Below are 21,424 nucleotides of genomic sequence, written 5' to 3'. Positions count from 1 at the left end.
TGTTTTTAATGTAAAAATAGCCTGATGTTTGCACATTAGGCGTCCCACAGCATCCTTTATTTTGGTGTTAAATGCAGGTTTAGTTAAAGAGCCCGTTAATTCAGTAATCTGGCAGGTTTAATAGGATTTGACAATCAGAATTTGCTGATGGAATTAAGGTAAATGATAAGAAGGATTTGTTGAAACCTCGGTAGAAATAAACCTTTAAATGTTCCTAGATCACAAGGATTGGATTGTGGTGCAGCTGCTACCCACGGAGATATGATATTTGTTTGTCTTTTCAGTCATATTTAGAGATATAGTAGAAAATATGAGCATCGAGGAACATGTATCCTTTTTGTGCGACATAAAATGACATCAATCATTGTTTAAATATTGAATTTAGACTCAGGCCAGTGTGATGTGTCCTGACGCTCCCTCTACAGGAAACAAGGTTCAAAGATGCAGGCTGTGTGCTGCTTTCCCGTGCCGTAGGAAATTGCAGGTGTAACCAAGAACGACATGTAGGATCGCGAAGTACTACTGAAATATTTGAAGGCGATAGTAAAGCACACGACGAGCCACAAATTATTAGAAAAACGTTCCAAGAAACCAGTCTTTGTAAAGTGCACCAAGTGGCGCTCTTTGAGTTTAGCATGGACGTTTCCGAGGGGCCTTGAATGCATCACCAAAGCAGAGGACAAGCAGCCAGTTTCAAGCGCCGCATCAGACAGGCATGGTTTTTCCTCATCGCTTAGTTTTGGGTCATGGCTAAACAGTACGACTTCTTGTTCCGGCTGCTCATGCTCGGAGACTCGGGGGTTGGGAAGACTTGCATGTTGCGCCGGTTCACGGAAAGTGACTTTGACACTACACACATTTCCACCATCGGTAAGCCATCCAACAGGTTTTCAGTGAAGCTTTCTCCAAAACTCATCATATCAGTTTTTTTCCACAGGTTGAACCGGTTAAACACCGGGAAATTCTTTTCTCTGGATGAATGTAGATGCAAGGGTTTTAAAATTCAGAGCATTTTATTTTAGCGTTCCCATTTGTTCAGAATGTAAAAGTGGGCCTACTTATAGGATTAAAGGGCCTCAAGTTCAAACAGCCTCACATGGGAAAAGTTTGCCTTGAAGGTTTTCTGTTGCCCACACTAAAGCACAATGAAAGTATAAGATGTAATGTTTTTGCTTAATTAAAGGTTAGACACGTAGAAGAGGTCTGATACAGTACGTCTCTGTCACGAGCGCACTGGAAATGGGAAGGGAGACGATTATTTCTTCTGCTCTCAAATTATTTGATATCCTATCTTATATTTTTCCCCTTGATTGGAACTTGCGGATTGATGAGGCCATTAGTGCTTCATATCAGTACTGCCACTTTTCCTGATTGTGTCACATACTAATGAGTTGGAACAAAATGTGGTAGGCCCTGTTTGCCCTCTCTACCTGTTAGACTGTGAAGCATAATCCGGGTCAAGTCTCAGCAGAAAATGCAGAGTGGAAAGGCTTTACATGGGATTTGGATATTTGGAATAGTGTCTGATGATGAAATCATTGCTAAAAGAAAATCACCCGCCTTGCCTTTAGATCTGCATCAGGCAGTGAGAGAAGCGCTGGAACAAAAGGATACTGATATGCAGGATGAATGGACAGCTTTGCATATATTACATAAACTCAGATTCTTACATGATAAAAGTGAACAATTGCAAAAAGAGGAAAGCCATCCTTAAGGCGAAACAGAAACGGGCTACAGGAGGAGCTCATTCACAGACACTGAAAACATTAAGATCGTGATTTGATTGTTATGTAAAGTAGGTGCATTTTCAGATTCAGTAGCACCTCTTCATTTCACTCAAACTGGACTAGGAAGCTGCATCACCAACAAAAATCTATTTATGGTCAATGATCATATGAAATGCCTGACAGAAAACTTTTTTATGAGCACAATAATGAGATTGGATTACACAGTGTTTATTGATTCCACAAATTGTGATGGCAGCAAAACGGAAAGAAAAAGACAAATGTTCAGGGTTTTATGTTAAATGTAACAGAGCCAAATATAGAAGGAAACGGAGAACAGGTTACAAATTGTCCAATTGATCAGAATCACATGCTTCCTTTTTTTCTGCTCCACTTCTTTCCTATTCTAACTTCAATGATGCCACTAGTGTCAAAAAATCTTATAAATATCCATCACAGGAGCCAAATGAAAGAATCTTCTAGTTGTTGGGCAGATAACCTCATATTTGACTCCAGAATACTTTGGTATACAGAGGAGTTCATGGTCGACTCAATGACTGCAAGGTGCCCAGGTCCTGTAGCTGTAAAACAAGCCCAAATCATCACCCCTCCACCACCGTGCATGACAGATGGTGTGAGGGGTTTGTGCTGATATGCTGTGTTTGGTCTTTGCCAAATGTAGTGCTGTGCATCATGGCCAAACATCTCCACCTTGGTCTGGTTTGTCCAAAAGACATTGGTGGTGCGATGGTTTGTACGATCTGGGTCCTTGCTGCCTCTTACAGCAAGAATGTCCCGTGTTCAAAGCAGCTGGCCGGTTGGTCTCTCTGTTCCTGCATGGGTTCCTTCCAGGTTCTCTGCTTTCCCCCCCATAGTCCAAAGACATGCATGGCTGGCAAATTGGTGAATCTAAATTGGCTCTAGGACGAATGCTAATTTAAGCATGTAGAGTCTGAGATGTAGCTCCGGGGGTTTTTGCCATTTCTCTGAACTTAGACTACTTGCTGTGATATCCACTTCTGGAAAAAATGTGGCATTCGCACAGATCAGCGAATGTTTCACAACTTCTGGTTTTATAGATGTGATGACACTTGCTGATGATCAGTTAAGTACATCTAAGTACACTTCCTCACAGGCATGCAGAGAGTCTTTAACATGACTGTATATAGTGTAGGATCAGAAATTCGTGTCTATCTTTGAGTGGATTTTGACTCTGTTGGCATGATGAAAACTAAATAAGAAGTAGATTAAAAGAACTGCTTGAATAGAAACCAGTAAAGTTACATGTTGCAAACCTTTATTCTGTCTCCTAGCAGTGTCGTTTACACCAGTTGAGATAATGGTATCTCCGAGCAATCCTCAATGAACCTCAGTGACATTTGTTGCCAGTTTGTGATTGTATTTTTGAAGGTGGCATCCCAGCTTACATCTGTATTTGCATTTGCTTTGTTTTGGTCAGGAATTGATTTTAAGATGAAAACACTCGAGGTAGATGGAACCAAGGTGCGAGTACAGATATGGTAAGTGACATTTTTCTTTCATTGCATTCACGCTTGCTGCCATGGGTGATTCCCTTTTGCTGATATGTGTTTGTTCCTCCATGCAGGGACACAGCTGGTCAGGAGCGCTATCAGACCATCACCAAACAGTACTACAGGAGGGCGCAAGTATGAGCAGCCAAGAGTAAATTTAGATTTCTGTAACGCAGCTTTGACTCCTAAATCCTCTTTCCCCTTTTTGTGCAGGGTATCATCTTTGTCTACGACATCACAGACAAGCTGTCCTTTAAGCACATAGCCAAGTGGGTCAGTGATGTGGATGAAGTAAGGCAATCTGCACTCTGTTCGCTGCCCATCGCAGCTGTCCAGTATTTGTGTTCTGGCTGACTGAACTTTAGCTGTTTGCTAAACAATCAGTGGCTTAGAGTGACTGACAGGATGAAGTCCACTATCCCTGTGCTTAACTTCAGTTTTTGTTGTTGTTTTCTTTTAGTATACTACCCAAAAAATGGAGACCATATTGATAGGAAACAAATGTGATGATTCACTCAGGAGGGAAGTGTCAAAGAACCAAGGAACCAAGGTTTGATTGAGCCTTTAATTTGTAGGTTGTGTTTTAAGTACTCAACATCATAATATACATTTCTCCCATATTGTAAGTCAGTCTCCTGGTGGCCTTCAGTTTCTTCCGGGAAACTTCCTTAAACTTGATGATAATTACTGTAATACCTGTGCTGGAAAGCTTTGTGTGTTTCATAAATGTCACCTAAGCTGCCAGATCAGCTCGAAACACCGTCTACACAATCCACACACTGCATACAAATTCAACCTGTCTGTCGGGCAACTTGGCAACTCGATTTGAGAAGTGTGCGCACAACTATCTCTGTGCTGGCAGGCATTTGGATGCTGGCCATCTTAGTTGTTTCTATTGCTCAGACAGCCTCAGGCCTTTTTACCGTAAAGACACGGTGAAGACTTTAAAACACTCCGAAATAAATTCCGGATGGTTGTACAGATCTTGTGTGTGATGAGTAGTTGTTCGTGTTGTAGAAACACGAAAATGAACTCTTTCTGACCCTGTTAAAGTAGACAATGAATTACAGCCAAATGTCATTCATCAGAGTGAACGTTCCTCCGAGCTCTTCACACAGACCAGGACCATAGATACTAAATACTACAAAATATTCAGTTATACTAGACTCAGTCGCTGCTCTCATGTTGGGAATAATGTTGACTTTATTTTTGAGGTTTAAAAAAAAGGCTTTTGCATATTGGGGAAGAACTTTTATTGAGAAAACGTGCAATATGGTTGTAGCATAACTTATTTTAAGGGAGAAAAGCCTTTTAGAGGCACTACTATCAAAGTCCCAGCTTCCGAAAGCTAATAGCTGATACCAGGATGTCTCTTAAAATAGAATACTGTTCTGTAATATGCGCTTCAATGTTGTCTGTAGTTAGCAGGATCCTATGGGATGGAGTTCTTTGAAACCAGTGCCTCCAAGAATATCAACATCAATGAGGTAGTGGATGTTCTTGGTAACATTTTTTTCTGGGTAATTCCCCGCTACATTGTTTTGTTTTCGTTCTTCCTTCTTCCTCCAGTCATTCAAACGTCTGACAGAACTCGTGCTACAGGCTCACAAGAGGGACGTGGACAACCTGTTGGGATCTCTGGACAGCTATCTGGATAAGGCAGGTCTGGAGGAAGACAAAGAGAGCACAGTCCCTCACTGTCCTCAGAGGAGCTGCGCCTGTTAGAAACAAGATGGCCATCATGGTGCCACAGCTTATGGCTGAAGGCGCTCTGACTTGATTCAGTCCCCCTTTGCCCTCTTTGTAGATGCGGAGACCTGTTGCCCCAGGGGTTTAATGAATGGGTTTCACTTTTTGTAAGTTTTTTTTTTTTTTTTAATCACACTGTGTTAAATGCGTTTAGGAGCTACCAGCAGAGGGCCAATTTTGTTCCATGATCACTGGATCTTAAAGCCGGTGAGGTTCCTGGAGAACACGGTTTTGTGTAATAAAACTATCCATACCCACAATTTCTTCCTTTAAAATACAGGTTTGCACTAAGCACCAATTGTTCATCACATTTTGTTCAAAAAATTTTTTATATTGAATAATTTGGTTGGTGCTGTAGGTGAATTGTAGATTCAAATCAACAATCGTTTATTTGAGGAGGGCGGAGGAAGAGGATGGAGGCAATGACGAAGAAGCCGGAGGGACAGAGCTGAATTATTTACACCTTGAAATTCAAACCCAGCAGGGGTGGAGTTATTTACACAATTGACTATCCTCCTTTGACGGAGACTCTGTCGTGCCATGTTCGAAGACCTCGAATGCTTGCTCATGCATTATCATCCCGAATGTGTGCATTTGCGTTACAAATGTGATTGGCATTGTGTGCTAAAGGAGTGTTACCGCTCTTTGAAGTAATGTACTCAGGCTCTGCCAAGTTGCCACTTGTATGTAATTTTTTTTTAAATGATGTGTGCAGGTTGTTACAAAAAATAACAAAACCGCTGTACGGGTTAATAAATTAAAGTTTTCATATTAAAGCTAATGAGATGTGTCGGGATCTTGCTGAGTCATTACATTAGAATGCAAGGAGTGAAGTCAAGTCCTGAAAGAGTTCAGACAGTAGATTCATTCATTTTTAATCACCCTCTGTGAAAGACGGGGGATCATGTTAAATTTTTGATGACAGCGAAAACTGATACATGTCACAGAGATGCCGTAAAGTAGCGTAGTATGTGCAAGTTTTATCCCTAAAACACTCTTTGAAAATATAATTACATTCACTCCTAGAAAGTCAAAGTTTACTTGATAAAATTTTAAAAATCTTACCCTAGTAGGAAGACACACACAATCAGTTACATTACTCTATCTCAAAAGTCTTCAGAGTATAGGATGGCAGATGGAGATCACTTTCCCGCAGGGCCATTTGATCCTTGTCAAAGGCAACTTTCTGCCCTAAATGAATCAGGTGACCAAGAGCTTGGATACAGGCAGCTCGAGATCCCCTCTGCCTCCACTGTGGCAGAACCAGAGGACGAGATGACGTTCATTGCGAAGACTTTCTACGACCTGAGGGCCACCACGCTGGAGGGAGACTCGGTGGACTTCAACGTCTTCAGAGGACGGGTGGTCCTCATAGAGAATGTGGCCTCGCTCTGAGGAACCACCACCCGGGACTTCAGCGAGCTCAACCAGCTGCAGAGCAAGTACCCCCATCGGCTGGTGGTCCTGGGTTTTCCTTGCAACCAGTTTGGCTATCAGGTGAGTTCAGCAGCGGAGTTTGATGTCACTTAAAAACCTCTAAAATGTATTACTTCATGTACCAGTTATGTGTTATTGTTAAAATCAGTAAATTTCCAGTTCTGTTTCAAATACATAAATACCACTTCACAGACATTTTCCTTTTCCTGATCCTACCTGGGTCAGATTTGAGTTAATAAAAGTCTGACTTTTATTATTGGCATTAGTGTATTTCCTCTTTCCTAAAGCAAGTCACAGGAATTGCATCATTTAATAGTGTGCAAACTGTATCTGGTAGTGATCGTTTGATACTAAAGTAGGATTTTAATCATCTTCACTATCATAATGAAACCAATGAATGCTTGTTCTGCAGGAGAACTGCACCAATGGTGAAATCCTGAATTCACTGCAGCACGTGCGTCCAGGCGGAGGCTTCAAGCCCATCTTTACCATCTTCGAGAAGTGTGACGTCAATGGAACAAGCACCCACCCAGTTTTTGCCTATCTGAAAGACAAACTCCCCTATCCCGATGACGACCCAAATTCTCTCATTCAGGACCCCAAATTTCTGGTTTGGAGCCCCATCAGCAGGACGGATATCTCCTGGAACTTTGAGAAATTCCTCATCGGGCCAGAGGGAGAACCCTTTAAGCGATACAGCAAAAAATTCCCCACCATTGACATAGAACCTGACATTCAAAGACTGCTAAGATTAACTAAGACCTAAGAATAGTCTCCATCTCTTAATGACTTCTCATCCATAACTCTCAAAGCTGTCATGCTGTCCTCCACACCGTTGAGCCTTATTAAATGAGGGTGATGTTCTAAAAAAGAATAAGGGAATATCATCGGAGGCCTTATAAGTGCTTAACAGTTGTGGATGAATGAACAGTGTAGTTAAAAGTTTACGCAAATGTACATTATGCATGAGGCAAATGATCACTTTGATGGGTTTTTTTTACGTCCTTTTGTTTCTTGTCCTTTTCCTGTTCGTCCAGCAGATGGTGCTGCTGATTTAATCCTAAACTTCACCCGCGAATTAACATTCATCACACACATAATGTTTGCACTGGAATAAAACCTTCAAACCAAATTCGTCTCCCACTGAGGTGTGATTTTTAATTGGACCATATATAAACACCGCAAGACACCATAAAGATGCGCTCCTCTGATGTAAGCACGACCAAAATAGAGCTGGAGTAGGCATAATAATGAAGCTTTAAATACAGTGGGGAGGATGTGGAATTATTTGAAACACCCTTTCAAATAATTCACAGCGCAATCTTCTGATTATGCATCCTCTTGCCCGATGAATCCCTTTTTTTTTATTATCTCAGAGCCTCCCACTCTAATTTTCCAGACCTACATTTTTAAAGTAAAAACATGCTGAAACCATGCAGCTACATGAATACTTTATCACTACAGTGACACCTTAAGACAAACCCAAAGTCATGCATGTAGGTTAAACAGTGACCTTGTTAGCTGTGTTATGAACTGCCATGCAGCTTTAGCTTTTTATGCAAAATCTGCACTGTTTGCAAGGCCTGCTTTGGAGGTTCGCGCAGGGCTTTGTGCACATATGCTGACATCTACGTCAGCACAACAGGCCACACGGTGACCTCATGGCAGGTGGGTACATTTAGAAACATTAAAGTGATACATTTCACGGGTTTTACTTCCACTCATAGTGGCTGTGGTTATTGTAGTCATACTTAGTCTCTTTGCATATTATATTTACATGTTCATGCTGTCGCGATGCTCCAGGACATTTGATTTCCCTCAGTATGACTGCAAGGAAAAGCTTCACGCCTGTTGGGGAGAAGCAAATATTAGAAGAGCTGCGCCAGGGGCCTCTCCCTATACCCTCTACACTTCTCCCATCTACTCACAGCTTGCAGAAAAATTTCACCAAAGATCAGTTATTTTGAACAGGTGACTCACTCTCACTTCATCCATCCATCCATCCATCCATGCATCCATCCATTCGCTTCCGCTTATCTTTTTCAGGGTCGCGGGGGGCGCTGGAGCCTATCCCAGCTGTCATAGGGCGAGAGGCGGGGTACGCCCTGGACAGGTCGCCAGTCAGTCGCAGGGCTCACTCAAATCGTCATGTATATTTTGGTCCAAGTAAACCCTATTTGACAGTAGTACGTATATCAACGTGAAAAATCTGTCTCCAGCAGACATTCCTGACTCTAAAAGTTCGTTTAAAGGCAGCTTTAGTAAAAGCTCTGAACACACTAAGAAAAATATGGACTCCTTTAGCTTTCCGATTTAATTAAATGCTTTTAAAATTGCACACCGACCCTGCAACAGTAGGCTGTAGGTCGCAATACACAGTTTGCAACGTGGATACATCATAAACTCAAAAGGGCTTTTTTGTTTAACCAATCAGATTTGACTGATGATTTGAAACAATTGAAACTGAAGTCCATCCATCCATTCGCTTCCGCTTATCCTTTTCAGGGTCGCGGGGGGCGCTGGAGCCTATCCCAGCTGTCATAGGGCGAGAGACGGGGTACACCCTGGACAGGTCGCCAGTGTGTCGCAGGGCCAACACACAGGAACAGACAACCATTCGCACTCACATTCACTCACACATTCACACCTAGTGGCAATTTGAATTATCCAATTAACCTATCCCCACAAGCTTGTGAAACTGAAGTCGATTTAGATAATGGTTCAAAGGTCAAACCTAATGGCATTAATTGCCTGTTTTACATTAAACTCCGCAGCAGTAAACATGCACGAGCGGTGTAACTGGAGCTAGCTTAAAGACTTTTGGGCTAAAACATGACAAGTTTCACCTGCTATTGAATAAACTGTCCACTTTTTAACCTGGAGTCACTTGAAGCAGAGTGAGACTTCTTCGATTCCCCTCTGACCATCTACTCACTACAGGTGAGCACTGTTGCCACGGCAACGTTTGCTTTTCCCCCCGCTAAGCCTTCTCGCGAGACTCCAGGGCAGAAAAGAGAGGGAGAGAGAGGGAGAGGGGAGGCTGCCTGAATGATCTCATCCCTCCAGCAGCTGCATACCGCAGCGAGGCAAAGCCGTAACTTTCTATCAAACTTCCAAGTTGCCGTTCAGAGGAAGACGTCGGGCCGTCCTCGGTCTGAACCGGAGCCAGCACGGGTTTTTTTTGTTTTTCCCCCCGCGAGGGCAGCCAACAGAGCTGCTGCGTAGTTTGTGTCTCGGACTTGGAGCACCTTGTTACGAGTTGAAACAAAAGGAAGGAGAGGAAAGAAAGAAAAGCAAAACTGCTTCGTGTTGTGTGACAACCACAATGAGAAAAGGTGAGTGGCGTTACGAAGTCATGCGCGGGGGTGCCTGCACCCAGCATCTGTGTGAGGAGGACAAAGCACATCCTCGTGCTGTGTGAAGGTGCAGGGGGAAAGCCAGTGCGCAGTGTTAGTGTTATTATTATTGTTAGTGTTATTAGAACTAATGGGGCTGACGTGGTGAGGCGAAGTGAGGCTATCAGGGTGGCTGTCAAACACATCCGCTGCGTCGCCGTGTATGTCAAGGGCATTGTTCCCTGCGATTCACAGGTGGCATCGTTCACGCCACACCGCTGCATACTGGAGGATATACGTCTGTCACCACCCGGAAAAAAATAAATAAATTCCAAGGTGGCGTATCCCGCGTTGTTGCCACACGTGAAGGCTTGTCAGGCACCAGGTGATTGCCACATCTGTCTTGAGAGATTTGTTTACAGCCTGCCCTGGCTAAGCATCTGCTTGAATAGATTAGGCCACCAGGGCTCCCTGCAAGTCATGCCCCCCTCCCTCCAACTGAGTATCCAGTGCCATTCTTGATGAGATTATCAGTTTATTTCTGCCTGATGTGGATGTGTGGAGTGCACTCCAGCCTCTGTGGCCAACTGTGCTCACATAGGCTGTTTTGGAACACAGAGAGCATGCACACCAGTGCAGTGGTGGCAGCAGCGCGTGTGAATAGGAAAGATCTGGTAATGCAGGGCTGGGAGTTTTGTTTTGACAGAAACAAACAGACCTTAACCTTTCAGAGTTTACTTTTACAGGGCAGCGTTGTGTCCAGAGGGGGCACAGTTACAAGTAAGGAGGTAGGGAATTAAATATAATAAAGGGGGGGCTGCTCATAACTGAATCATGGTGTGTGAGTGTGTGTTACAGAAGCAGTGTTTATTGCAGTTGGATAACTTGAGTCAGGTGAAAAAAGGGGAAGCTTTGTAGTTTGGTTTTGGGCGAGGATCTGGGATTTTTAGCATTCTTGATAAGCTTAGCTGACCCACTGTGGCTGGCATGACTGATCATACAGCTTCACTTCCACTTTTACTGCTTAGTTACTCTCAGTTTTGTCCCTTTTTTTGCCTTCTGCAAATACATTGGATTGCTTCTTGCTTTTTTCTAGTGTTATTTTTATTATAGAGATGAAAATGATCTTGTTGGATGGGAAAAAAAATACTTGCTCTGTTTTATTTCTTTCACTGCGTGGGCCTGTAACGGTTCATTTGGGGATGAGAGGCTAGTTCAGTTGATAAGATCTGCCCAAAGATTTGGGTGAGACTACTTTCAGAATAGATGCACAAAGATAACTCTGCTTGTTTAGCAGAGTCTCTGCCTCTCACCTTCCTTATCAGCATACGTAGTCCTCCCCTTGTTTTATTACTGGAGGACAGTGTTGCTATTTTCACTTTGCGTTGCATCTCTCGCACAACAATTGTTGGTGTTCTTCATTCGTAGTAGGGTCTTTTCTATAACATGCCCGCACGTTCACACAAGGATGCTTCCTGTTGCTAAGTTGAGCTTATGTTTCCATTGTCTCCTGTGCATTGGCTCGAAGGGAATAGTTTGAGCAAAGATAAAAGGGAACAACAAGAGAACCATTGTGCTGATTTATAATTTGCTACTCTGGAATCTATGCGCTGCAGTTATGCTAAGTGGTCTTCATAACATGCGTAAATTAACTGTTTATATTATACAAAGAAAGATGAGGTTAGTATTTTTTTTAATTAATGCTCAGGTTCAAAGTGCATCAGTGCTCTTAAAGTAGATACTGACTGAACTCTTTTCATTGTGGTGTGGTGACTCTTACCGTCACAAAGTTGGATCATTTCTGAGACTGTGACGCCTCTCACCTCTCACTGGACAGCTAAATAAACAGACCTTGAGATGCATCCCTGGATAAAAAGTGGTGTACCAATGTGGTCAGTGTCAGTTACAAGGCTGATTTTTTTTATTTTCTTTTTCCCCTCCTACATGAGTCACTTTTTCCTGGATTTTGACAGAACCTTCGGTAACAGATTTGACAAAAAAAAAGAAAGGGGAAGCTTCCTCAGTTTTTATGAGTGAAGTGTCTGACTGGTATTAGTCAGCTCATAGTCAAAGTCAAATGACCTGATGGTAACATGGCCTCTGGTGATTCTTCAGAGTGAGTGTCTTTTTTTTTTTTTTTGCTGGTGACTGAGAGGTTGATGAGTTTGACTTTAATGAGGTGTGACTGTGGGTCTGCATTTCCTGCTTGCTAAACTGTTGGAATGCTCTGTCTTTGTCTGGATGGGACGGTCCACTTTATACCGCCCGGCGGAGGAAAGCAGAGGGCTCGGAAGCCACAATAGTGATGATGTAATCCCCTTTCAGAGCTCTGTCACAGAGTAAATGGGTCCAGACAAAGGGGAAATCACCCCCTTCTCCATCCCACCTGACGCAAAGTTTCTGACCTCCCAAAAATGTGCAGCGGTTTGGATACACTGTAATTATCTTTGTGGGAGATCGCCGACCCTGGGAGGCTGAGCGGTGGGACAGGTGGAAGGTGTTGCAAGTTGGCTGGGCTCTGACCCTGACTGGAGGGGTTTGGTCTCCGTTTGGTGGTCTGTTACAATATACACTGCATTCCTAAACTAAAGAGACCTCTCTGGTTTCTGTCATCCTGCTTCCAACTCTCAAACCCAAACCAAAACCCACAGTCATGCCGAGATCAGACGCTGTGTAATTCCCCTTTTCTGCTCCCATCGAACCTCACACACAGGCTGAAAATAGTCTGACGTGGGACAGAGATGAGAAAGTTAAAAAAAAAGAAGAAGAAGGATTGGTAAACAACCACTTAAAAAAAATGAAATGTTCCATAATGAAAACTAGGGATTCTGATGATGATGTGTTGCTGCAGGCTATCTCCGCTGCCACACAGCAGCGACGTGCTTGGAATTGTCTCGACATGTCTGCCAGTTGCTACAGTGTCTCTGTTTGGCCTGCACACTCTCTCTGGAATGGATTACAGAACTCCAACTCAGAGAAGAATCCAAACATCAAGCAGAGCTGCAGGCCCGAGCCTCATGCAGAGACTATGTGGGCAGCTTTGGAAAATAATTCCACGTACAAAAACCGCAGAGGTTCTGCCGTTGTCCCCCCTCCTGTGGACCGAAATCTGAGAAGCAGGCAGGAATGCGCGAGGGCTCTGCCACGGCTGATCTCAGAACAGATCTCAATACGTAGACAGGTCTGATCAGCTTATCCTCATTCTTGTTCGTGTTTACGATTGTATTATTATGTTCAGGAGCCTTTACCATGTGACGTGTAGTAAACTGGAATGCTGGCACAACAAAACGCTGCGTAAGTTTTGCCCCAGAACACTATTTAACAACACCAGTTGAGAAACGCATGCTGTAGTCCGTGTTGTGCTTTGTTTCCTGTACCGAAATTCCCCCAAATCCCCTCTTCTCATATGGTTCCAAAATTCCACATCCTTTGCTTTTGGAACCAGGGAATCTCTTTCCACTCTGTGAGTTCCTTTTGTGCTCTTATTTGAGAGAGAAGAATGAGACCACTGTGGACCAAAGGCTCAGTCTGTAAGGTTCAGATGACTTTTTAAATAAATAGCCTCAGGTGGACTGACTGAAGTCTGCAAAAGAATGTCCTACTCACTTGTCTTGTAATAGTTCTGTTTTAGTACCCCACTCAATATTATAATGAGCTCATACTGTAAGTCTTTCTCTGTCTGTCTCTCTATATAAATATGTGTTGTAAATATTCTAACCAGGGTGCAACAGTATGCTCTCTGATAAAATAGGCCATAGTCTTTTTCCATGTTGCTCCAGGTGCAAAGGGCAGATAGAGCCGGTTAATAACAAACATGGCTGCTTTCCCAGCCTTTCCTCTCTCACTGCCTGTTTCCTGTGTATTTCATTGATGTATTCCTGGATACCCGGCCAGGCTAGCTTTGCAACTCAAAGAACTCGGCTGAAACTGAAAGCTGGGCATGTGCTATGTTTGATAGACATTCTTGAAGTTGAATATGTCACCTTACACTGGCCACCTCTTTCAGTCTCTTAATGGCTCTGGTGCTTAGTTCAGCAGTTGTCTTTATCGGCACTGGGAGGAGGTAAGGTGAAGTTGTTGCTTTGCTTGTGTTTACACGGTACATACACTCGAGTAGAATACTGATAAGGAGGAAGTCAGAAGTGGCTTGTTTACTACTGACAAAGCGAACACAGACAGCTGGGCAAATTTTTAGCTTGATGTCCTAAATGTCCAACTTCTGCCTCACTTTCAAAAGATCCTAAAAGGCTAAATGTGTTCAAATGCCCAGCAGGAGCTAGAAAAACACAGTGGAACGTGCAAATGAGGGGCTCACACAAAGCTTCAGTCTTCATCAGTGAACCAAAATCAAAACAGAACAATTACTGGGACAAGTGCCTGACACTGTGTGATTAGCAAAGCAGATGTTAATTTACTTGTATTTTTTGGGGGGGTTGTACATTTCGGCACCAGGGGGAACAAAAGCATTAGAAACCCTCCTCCTTGAGCTGCTGTTTGTAGTTAAATGCGGTTTGCATAAGACTGGCTCAATATTAGGTTAAAACTCCAGTTGCAGGGCTGGCTGGAGTGTGCCATTAATGCGGTGCAGCACAAGCCAGCAGCAGGAGCAGCATGCTGTGCAGGTTTGCACTGTGATTTTTTTCTTTTGTTTTTTCTTTTGGCAGAGTGTGATTTAGCAGGGCACCACTGTTATGCAACACTAGCTGACTTATCGTAGTCCAAATGACTGTATGAATTGATTAACTTTGTGGCCTGACTGTAATTGGACTGGAAGCGCACTGGGCCGTGCACTGGACACGTGCCCAAATCAATGACTGGAAACGGTTTACATGTATAACTTTGCCACGCTGCAGCTGCTGCTGTTGTTGAATTTTGAGGCCTCATCGAGCCTCACAGCTGCTCAACTGTGCATCAAGAAGCTACCTGCCATTTCTGACCTCCTGATTACTGAAGCATACCTGCCTTCAGTTCGGAAATTAGACTGCCCTGCAAGCTGTGAGGGGGCTGAGGGGACAGCACAGTCAGCAAGGCTTCTTGAGAGACATCCCAGAGAATCCCCTGAGCTTTCCCGTGAGAGTAACAACAAGAAGGTCTTCCTTTGTTGCTGTCTCTGTGTTGTACTGAAGCTTTACCCATGTCCTTTGTACTGACTGCATCACATTGGCGCTACCTTAGTAAAATGCTTATCTGGCAAGAATTAATCCTTATTTTTCGACTTAAAGGGCTAATTATAAAACTGTGGACATCTTGTGCACTAGCGGTGGCCTCAGAGGAGATACCAGTGTAAGGGGCTATTAATCAAGCCTTCACCTTGACTTTGGCACTCCAGGATGACTGGCTGTATTTTCCTTTTTACCCACTGCTCTCTCAGCTAAAGGTCCCATTGTGTCAGTCATATGTTTGTCTGTGGTAAAATCCGTACTGCTGCAATACATCCCAGTCATCAATTTGTGTAATTTAATGAGTTTATGTGCATTTCCGTATTGCTGCAGAGGCATGCTCAGGGGCTAAACAGCTGTTGATCGATTGAAAGATCAGTTTGACTGAGGGAAATTAACTGAAGAGGATGCACAGAGCAACTTATGGTAGATTAGATTACATTCTCTGTGGGCTTTTTAAATAGGCCGTGGTCAGTTCTGCTGCTGCTGTGGAGGTCATGTTTCTCAAGTTGGCTCAGCAAGGTCCCAGCCTCCCCCAACCTGCTTAATCACACTGTAAGAACTGCATCGCTTCTTTTAACAGCACTTTGCTACAACATGCCCAGACAAACCATTTCAAATGAATCTACATAATTCTATAAATGCAAGTTCAGCCCCTGTGACTGTGTCACACTGCTTTCATTCTTTTTTTCCTAACTGATTCAGTGCATCTGAATGTTGAGTTAGTGTGTGTTCCAGCAATAGATACAAGGTTGCTGTGATTGTTGATTGTTTTCTGCCTTTGTGATAAATAAATGCGCTTTACTTTATTGTGGTAAGGGCGATCTTATCAGGATTCCTTCTTCACATCTCTCTGTGATTCAGCTTGTTTGCTACCCGTGCAATCAGGCAGAGGATGTGAGAGGACAGGGCAGTGGATGACTTCCAAACATTGCAGGCATCTGTCATATCAACACCTCAGCTGTAAAAATGTGACAGGTTGCCGTTAGCTGACCTTGCTGCTAATCCACGGTTGTACGCAAAGATGTAAATGCTTTCTCCTGACCCTTCCTGCATTCCAAACCACTGGTCTTGCTCATGAGTACAGTTTCATTTTTTTGCATTTTATGCAGCAGTAAATATAGAACATCAGACTTATGAACTTTCTCTGGGACATTTGCATGGTGTCCTTGGACTCTGTGGACTTTCCCTGGGTGCTCTGGTTTTCTCTCACAGTCCAAAGGTTAATTAGTGATCCTAAATTGGCTTTAAGCGTGGATGTGGGTGGTTGTAAGTCTGTGTTAGTCTGGTGGCGGTCTGGCAAACTCTGTTTGGTTGACACTGCCTCTCTCTCATTGTCAGCTGGGATGGGCTCCAGATCCCGTGGCTGTATCTGGATAAGTGGTTAAGAAAGTGAATGGATGGACTTACAAGGAAGTATAACAGGGTCCAAGCACATTGATGCAACTTGAACTGGAAGCTCACAGACACAAGACAATAGAGAAGCCAAGGATTATACAGGTCCACTGGAGGTGCTTTGTAGGTTATGCTGCTCCTTTTACCTCATATGACAGAGCAATGTGATCCAACTGATTGGCCAACATCCTGAGAGCCCTAAGCTCTAACTCATAGGGCTAAAATTTTAACATCGATTGGTTTGTTTCCAATTGGAACAATGTGGCCATAAACTGGATTTCTAACAACAACTGTGTGTAATGCACGTGTTTTCTGTTTCCAAGCGTGTTGATTTTCAGGAATATTATTGATTACTCTATTGGTGTTTGGACCGCTAGGAGACGAGTTTCCTGGCATGCAGTGTGTTTATGACCACTGGATGCCCTCAGCCTGGGGCGCCCAGTGATGTTCAATCAAAAAACCATGATCTACTTAACATTGTGACTGACATCTCATGACCCTCTGTATTTATCCCAGTTCAAACTTTCATACAGCTCCACTGTTGTGCTGCAAATGACGATGAAGAGACGCTGCTCCAGTGGAACAGTCAAAATTAATCTGTGCACGTTACTGTGAGAAGCACTAAGGGCTTACTCTGATTTGCTTTGCTCACAAGTGCCTGTGATCCGAGAATGAAGTAATAGCAGGCTTGGAAGTGTTTGCCGGGCCCCCTGGCTGAGTCCCATCCCCCGTCTTTTAGCACGTGAAGGGGCTCAATTATAGACAGCAAGCCCACAGATTCTTCTCTCAACCCTCCTCTTTGCATCAACACTGTTAATTATACCGCAGCTTCGCCCTCCCATCCTTCTATTTTAATCCTCAATTGATGAAACTGCTTCATCCCAGCACATATACTTGAGCACATAGAGTGGAGTGTGCCAGACCCATGCTGAGCTGGGAGTATTTGTTTGGTAACAAATAGGTTCACTGCTTTTCAGATATCAAGAGAGGGAATTTACCTTTTGTAGGGTGAATAAAGTAAACAGACTAGCCCTAGAAACACCTCCCAGTCGTCACAGCCGTGTTTAACAAGACCCGCTGCTGGGAAATGCTCTCTTTGCATTGTTGGCCCCGTTGCTCAGGTCAGTTTCTTTTTTCAGTTCAGTGTGGAAAGTTGAGGTTTTCTTTTATAATAGAAGTAAAACTGTGGTTACATTCAAATGCATTAGAACAACAAGAGGAACTGCCTTTCATTTTCTTTTGGTTTTTGTCAGTAAAAGCAGAAGCTGAAAGATGGGTTGGTTGAGAACACTGAAGCTTTCTCTCTCAGGACGTTGCAGCGAAACTTTCCCATATAAATTGCAGATATTGTTCACCTGCAGGAAATGACAGAATAGTTGATGAGAGGTAGACTGTTTTAGAAATGGTTCTAAATAGATTTCCTGTGTGGTGCAGGGCAGACAAATTACATTTCTCAAGCTGTTTTTTTTTCTTCTTTTTTTAAAGGGTCTTACATTAAAGTTGGTGTGACTTTCAGCAGGCTGACTTTTCTGATGTTTAGACTGTGTCCAAAGTACTCATTATATACAGATAGATGCTAGCTCTATATAGACATCTATGTCTGCCTTATATAGATATAGCTATAAATAAAAGTTTGGGTTCAATAATAAGCAAATATGTATTCATTCAGGTGTATTTATAGCGTGCCACATCACAACAACAGTCGCCTCAAGGCGCTTTATATCCTAAGGTTCAGGGATAGGTGGCCATCTGTCGTAACCAGTTGGGGGTAAGTGGATGAAGACGGGACAAAAGACATGCTGTGGAAGAGAACCAGAGATTAATAATAACAAGTAAGTAAATGCAGAGAGGTGTATAAACACATGGTGAGTGAAAATGGTGACTGAAGGAGAAACACTCAATGCATCGTGGGAATCCCCCAGCAGCCTGGACGTATTGCAGCAGAACTAAGGGAGGATTCAGGGTCACCTGATCCAGCCTTAACTGTATGCTTTATCAAAAAGGGAAGTTTTAAGCCTAATCTTAACCCTCTACTGCATAGCGTTGCCCTGAGGCAACAAACCACATTTTCATGCCTTACACTGGCCCTTCAAAAAAAAAACTTTTTTTTTTTTTCAAATAATGCTACCAGACACATCTCTTTCCAATAAAATGATGAGTTGAAGGTGGTGTGACTTTCATTTGGGGGGGGGGAGGACCCCTTTCTGCAAGCTGCACTACATGAGAGACATCTCCATTAGGAGGCAAGATAAAGAGCACTATTTTACATGTTTATAGTGAAATAAATGTATATTAAAAAATACTTGGATGTGCATGAATATGTTAAGAAGCATATTTGATTGTTTGTTCTACTTTTTAAAATTTATTTATACAGTAAAACTGTTAATTTTCATTCGTTGCCTCAAGGCAACACTGCGCAGTTAGCCCAATTTTTTTCAGGCAATATAATGCATTTGCATATGTGTGTAGAGATGTGTTTGTGTGCATTTATATGATCATAGTCAATGTTTTTTACTTTACAATCTACTCATAATTACAGGACATGGATGTAAATACCTTTTATGGAAGGAACCCAAAGGAATGTGCACTTTCTGTCCTCAGAAAGTGAGGACAGTGAGCTTTCAGGGAGTGACAGTGAAGTAGAGGAGTGGATCTCTGAATGAGGTTTGAGGGACACTTAGGAGCTCAGGGGTCAGGGGTCAGTTGGTAAAGTAACTGTGTCTGTGTGTGTGTTAGTGCCCACATAGCAAGCAGGTCTGGCCAGGATCTGGTATCAATTCGGCACTTTGAGTAGAGTAGAAAAGCGCTATATAAAAATCAGTCCATTCACTGTCTGAACAGTTTCGGTATGTTACTTTTGCACTGTTTTGCATGTTCCGGCACATGTTGTTATTGCATGGCTTGATTAAGGTACACATTAGGCTGACATCTGGGGCCAGAGCTGAAACTGTTCTGGGACAGCACAGGGTCAGCAGTGTGTCTACAACTGGCCCGTGGCTGCATACCACCTACAGATGGCCCACATACCGCAAAGAATGACGGCCCTTTGGTGGCCCAGACCGGGTTTGCCAGAGGTAATCCACACATGGGCCAGCACAGGACGACCAGGGTGTCTGAAACTGGCCTTGTGCTGGCCCATGTGTGGGCCACCTCTAGCAAACCCAGTCTGGGCCACCAAAGGGCCGTCATTCTTTGCGGTATGTGGGCCATGTGTAAGCACATTGTGTGGGCCAAATTCGGGCCATACCAATTTTGCTATGTGGGTGTGTGTGTGTGTGGTCGTGTATTACTTATTGTTGTGGGGACACAAATTTGTTTACACACTCACATTGTGAGGTCTCGCCTACTTTATGGGGACAAATTGCAAGGTAAATCATTCAATTTTAGGGTGAAGGCTTGAGTCAGGGTTAAGGTAAGGTTCAGGCAGGGACTTGTGATCGGTAGGGTCAGGATAAATCTCCAGGAAATGAATGTAAGTTAATGTAATGTCCCCAAAAGTGATGGAAACACAACGTGTGTGTGTGTGTGTGTGTGTGTGTGTGTGTGTGTGTGTGTGTGTGTGTGTGTGTGTGTGTGTGTGTGTGTGTGTGTGTGTGTGTGTGTGTGTGTGTGTGTGTGTGTGTGTGTGTGTGTGTGTGTGTGTGTGTGTGTGTGTGTGTGTGTGTGTGTGTGCGCGCGCATGTATGGGGTTAGGATCAAATGTTGGATGTATTTTGGTGTTTTATTGTTCTGTGAAATGTTTATATTGTTTATTTGTTGTTTATTTATTTGTTCATCCTTGTTGTACTAATACAACTTATTATAGAATAACTTGGCATTTTACTACCCTTGTCGCACAGTGTTGCCTTGAAGCAACAAACCAATATCTGTTTGGGGGGGGGTAGAGTGTCAAATTTTATGATTGATATATTATTAGGGACCCTAAAGCTCCCCCAAAATAGGGAGAAATATTTTTTTCCCCAAAAATTAAAAAGTCATGCAGTAGAGGGTTAAAAGTAAAGTAATTCCACAGAAGAGGGGCCTGAAAGCTGAAGGCTCTGCCTCCCATTCTACTTTTAAATATTCTGGGAACCACAAGTAAGCCCGCAGTCTGAGAGTGAAGACCTCTAATGGGGTAATAAGGTACTATAAGATAAGATGGGGCCTGATTATTCAAGACCTTGTATGTGAGGAGCAGGATTTAAAATTCAATTCTGCATTTAACAGGAAGCCAATGTAGAGAAGCCAATATAGGAGAAATATGCTCTCTCTGTCTAATCCCTGTCAGTACTCTTGCTGCAGCATTTTTTGATCAACTGAAGGCTTTACAGGGAATTTTTAGGACATCCTGATAATAATGAATTACAGTAGTCCAGCCTAGAAGTAATAAATACATGAACTAGTTTTTCAGTGTCATTCTGAGAGACAGCATGTTTCTAATTTTGGAGATATTGCACAAATGGAAAAAGCAGTCCTACATATTTGTTCAAAATGCTTATTGAGGGACATACTTGGTCAAAAATGACTCCAAGGTTCCTAACAGTATTATTCAGAGTAAGCATCTGGCTGGAAACCACATTTCTAGGATTTTTAGAGTACAGTAACCTCAGTTTTATCTCCAGGCTCTGGGGAGGCCTGTCCATGACTGAGAGTTGTCTGTTGTATGTTTTTCTTTCCAGGGATGGCAGTGTGTTTGGAATCATTGTTGTGCTGAAAAAGTAAGCCATTGCCAATCCATCATATTCCATGGTGGACCAACTTCTGGTGGTACTTTTTTGTGTTCATAACTATCAATTTTGGCAAAATCACCAATAGCACTGGCTGAAATACAGCCCCAAACCATGACAGAACCCCTGTCAAGAGAGGTTTCACCGCTCTTGATCTCTTTACTTCTTGACACCAGTTTGAACCAAGCATGTCGTGGATTTATCACTTCATAAGACCTGTTATCATTGATTTTCAGTCCAGTTCTTTTTTAATTTGGTATACCTCAGTCTTTTTTCTTTCTTTCCATTTATTAAGAATGGCCTATTGACCTGCATGGGCCAACCCTCATGGAGACTCAAAAGGGCAAAACTGCTATGGGCCCCATGTGGGCAACCCTACATGTACCT

At 43.0% G+C, this 21,424-nt stretch overlaps 3 protein-coding genes across 4 annotated transcripts in view; all 3 read left to right on the top strand.

The window, feature by feature from the left end:
• Positions 1 to 451: 451 nt before the first annotated feature.
• LOC116322355 (ras-related protein Rab-15-like) lies at positions 452 to 5,797 on the top strand. Of its 2 annotated transcripts, none has more exons than XM_039603009.1 (7): positions 452 to 870; positions 3,184 to 3,244; positions 3,331 to 3,391; positions 3,470 to 3,529; positions 3,717 to 3,806; positions 4,678 to 4,743; positions 4,826 to 5,797. In XM_039603009.1, exons 1-7 carry the CDS (start codon positions 747 to 749, stop codon positions 4,979 to 4,981), a joined length of 618 nt encoding a protein of 205 aa, XP_039458943.1. In that variant the 5' UTR covers positions 452 to 746; the 3' UTR covers positions 4,982 to 5,797. The 2 variants fall into 2 exon arrangements, with proteins under 2 accessions (XP_039458943.1, XP_039458942.1); XM_039603008.1 differs by having other exon boundaries at positions 455 to 870; positions 3,470 to 3,547.
• A 110-nt stretch (positions 5,798 to 5,907) lies between these two features.
• Positions 5,908 to 7,574, top strand: gpx2 (glutathione peroxidase 2). Its single transcript, XM_031742339.2, has 2 exons — positions 5,908 to 6,502; positions 6,855 to 7,574. Exons 1-2 carry the CDS (start codon positions 6,134 to 6,136, stop codon positions 7,206 to 7,208), a joined length of 723 nt encoding a protein of 240 aa, XP_031598199.2. The 5' UTR covers positions 5,908 to 6,133; the 3' UTR covers positions 7,209 to 7,574.
• Positions 7,575 to 9,448: 1,874 nt separating this feature from the next.
• The window catches only part of LOC116322291 (signal-induced proliferation-associated 1-like protein 1), a 40,696-nt gene continuing 28,720 nt past the window's right edge, over positions 9,449 to 21,424 (top strand). The window contains exon 1 of the mRNA XM_039603310.1: positions 9,449 to 9,777. The gene's annotated coding sequence lies outside the window, so the exon portion shown is untranslated. The remainder of the gene's footprint in view (positions 9,778 to 21,424) is intronic.

Source organism: Oreochromis aureus, linkage group 19 (genome assembly GCF_013358895.1).
Source record: "Oreochromis aureus strain Israel breed Guangdong linkage group 19, ZZ_aureus, whole genome shotgun sequence".
NCBI lineage: Eukaryota > Metazoa > Chordata > Actinopteri > Cichliformes > Cichlidae > Oreochromis > Oreochromis aureus.
The sequence above is the reverse complement of the archived record's forward strand: the minus strand, read 5'-3'. Positions and strand labels throughout refer to the sequence as shown.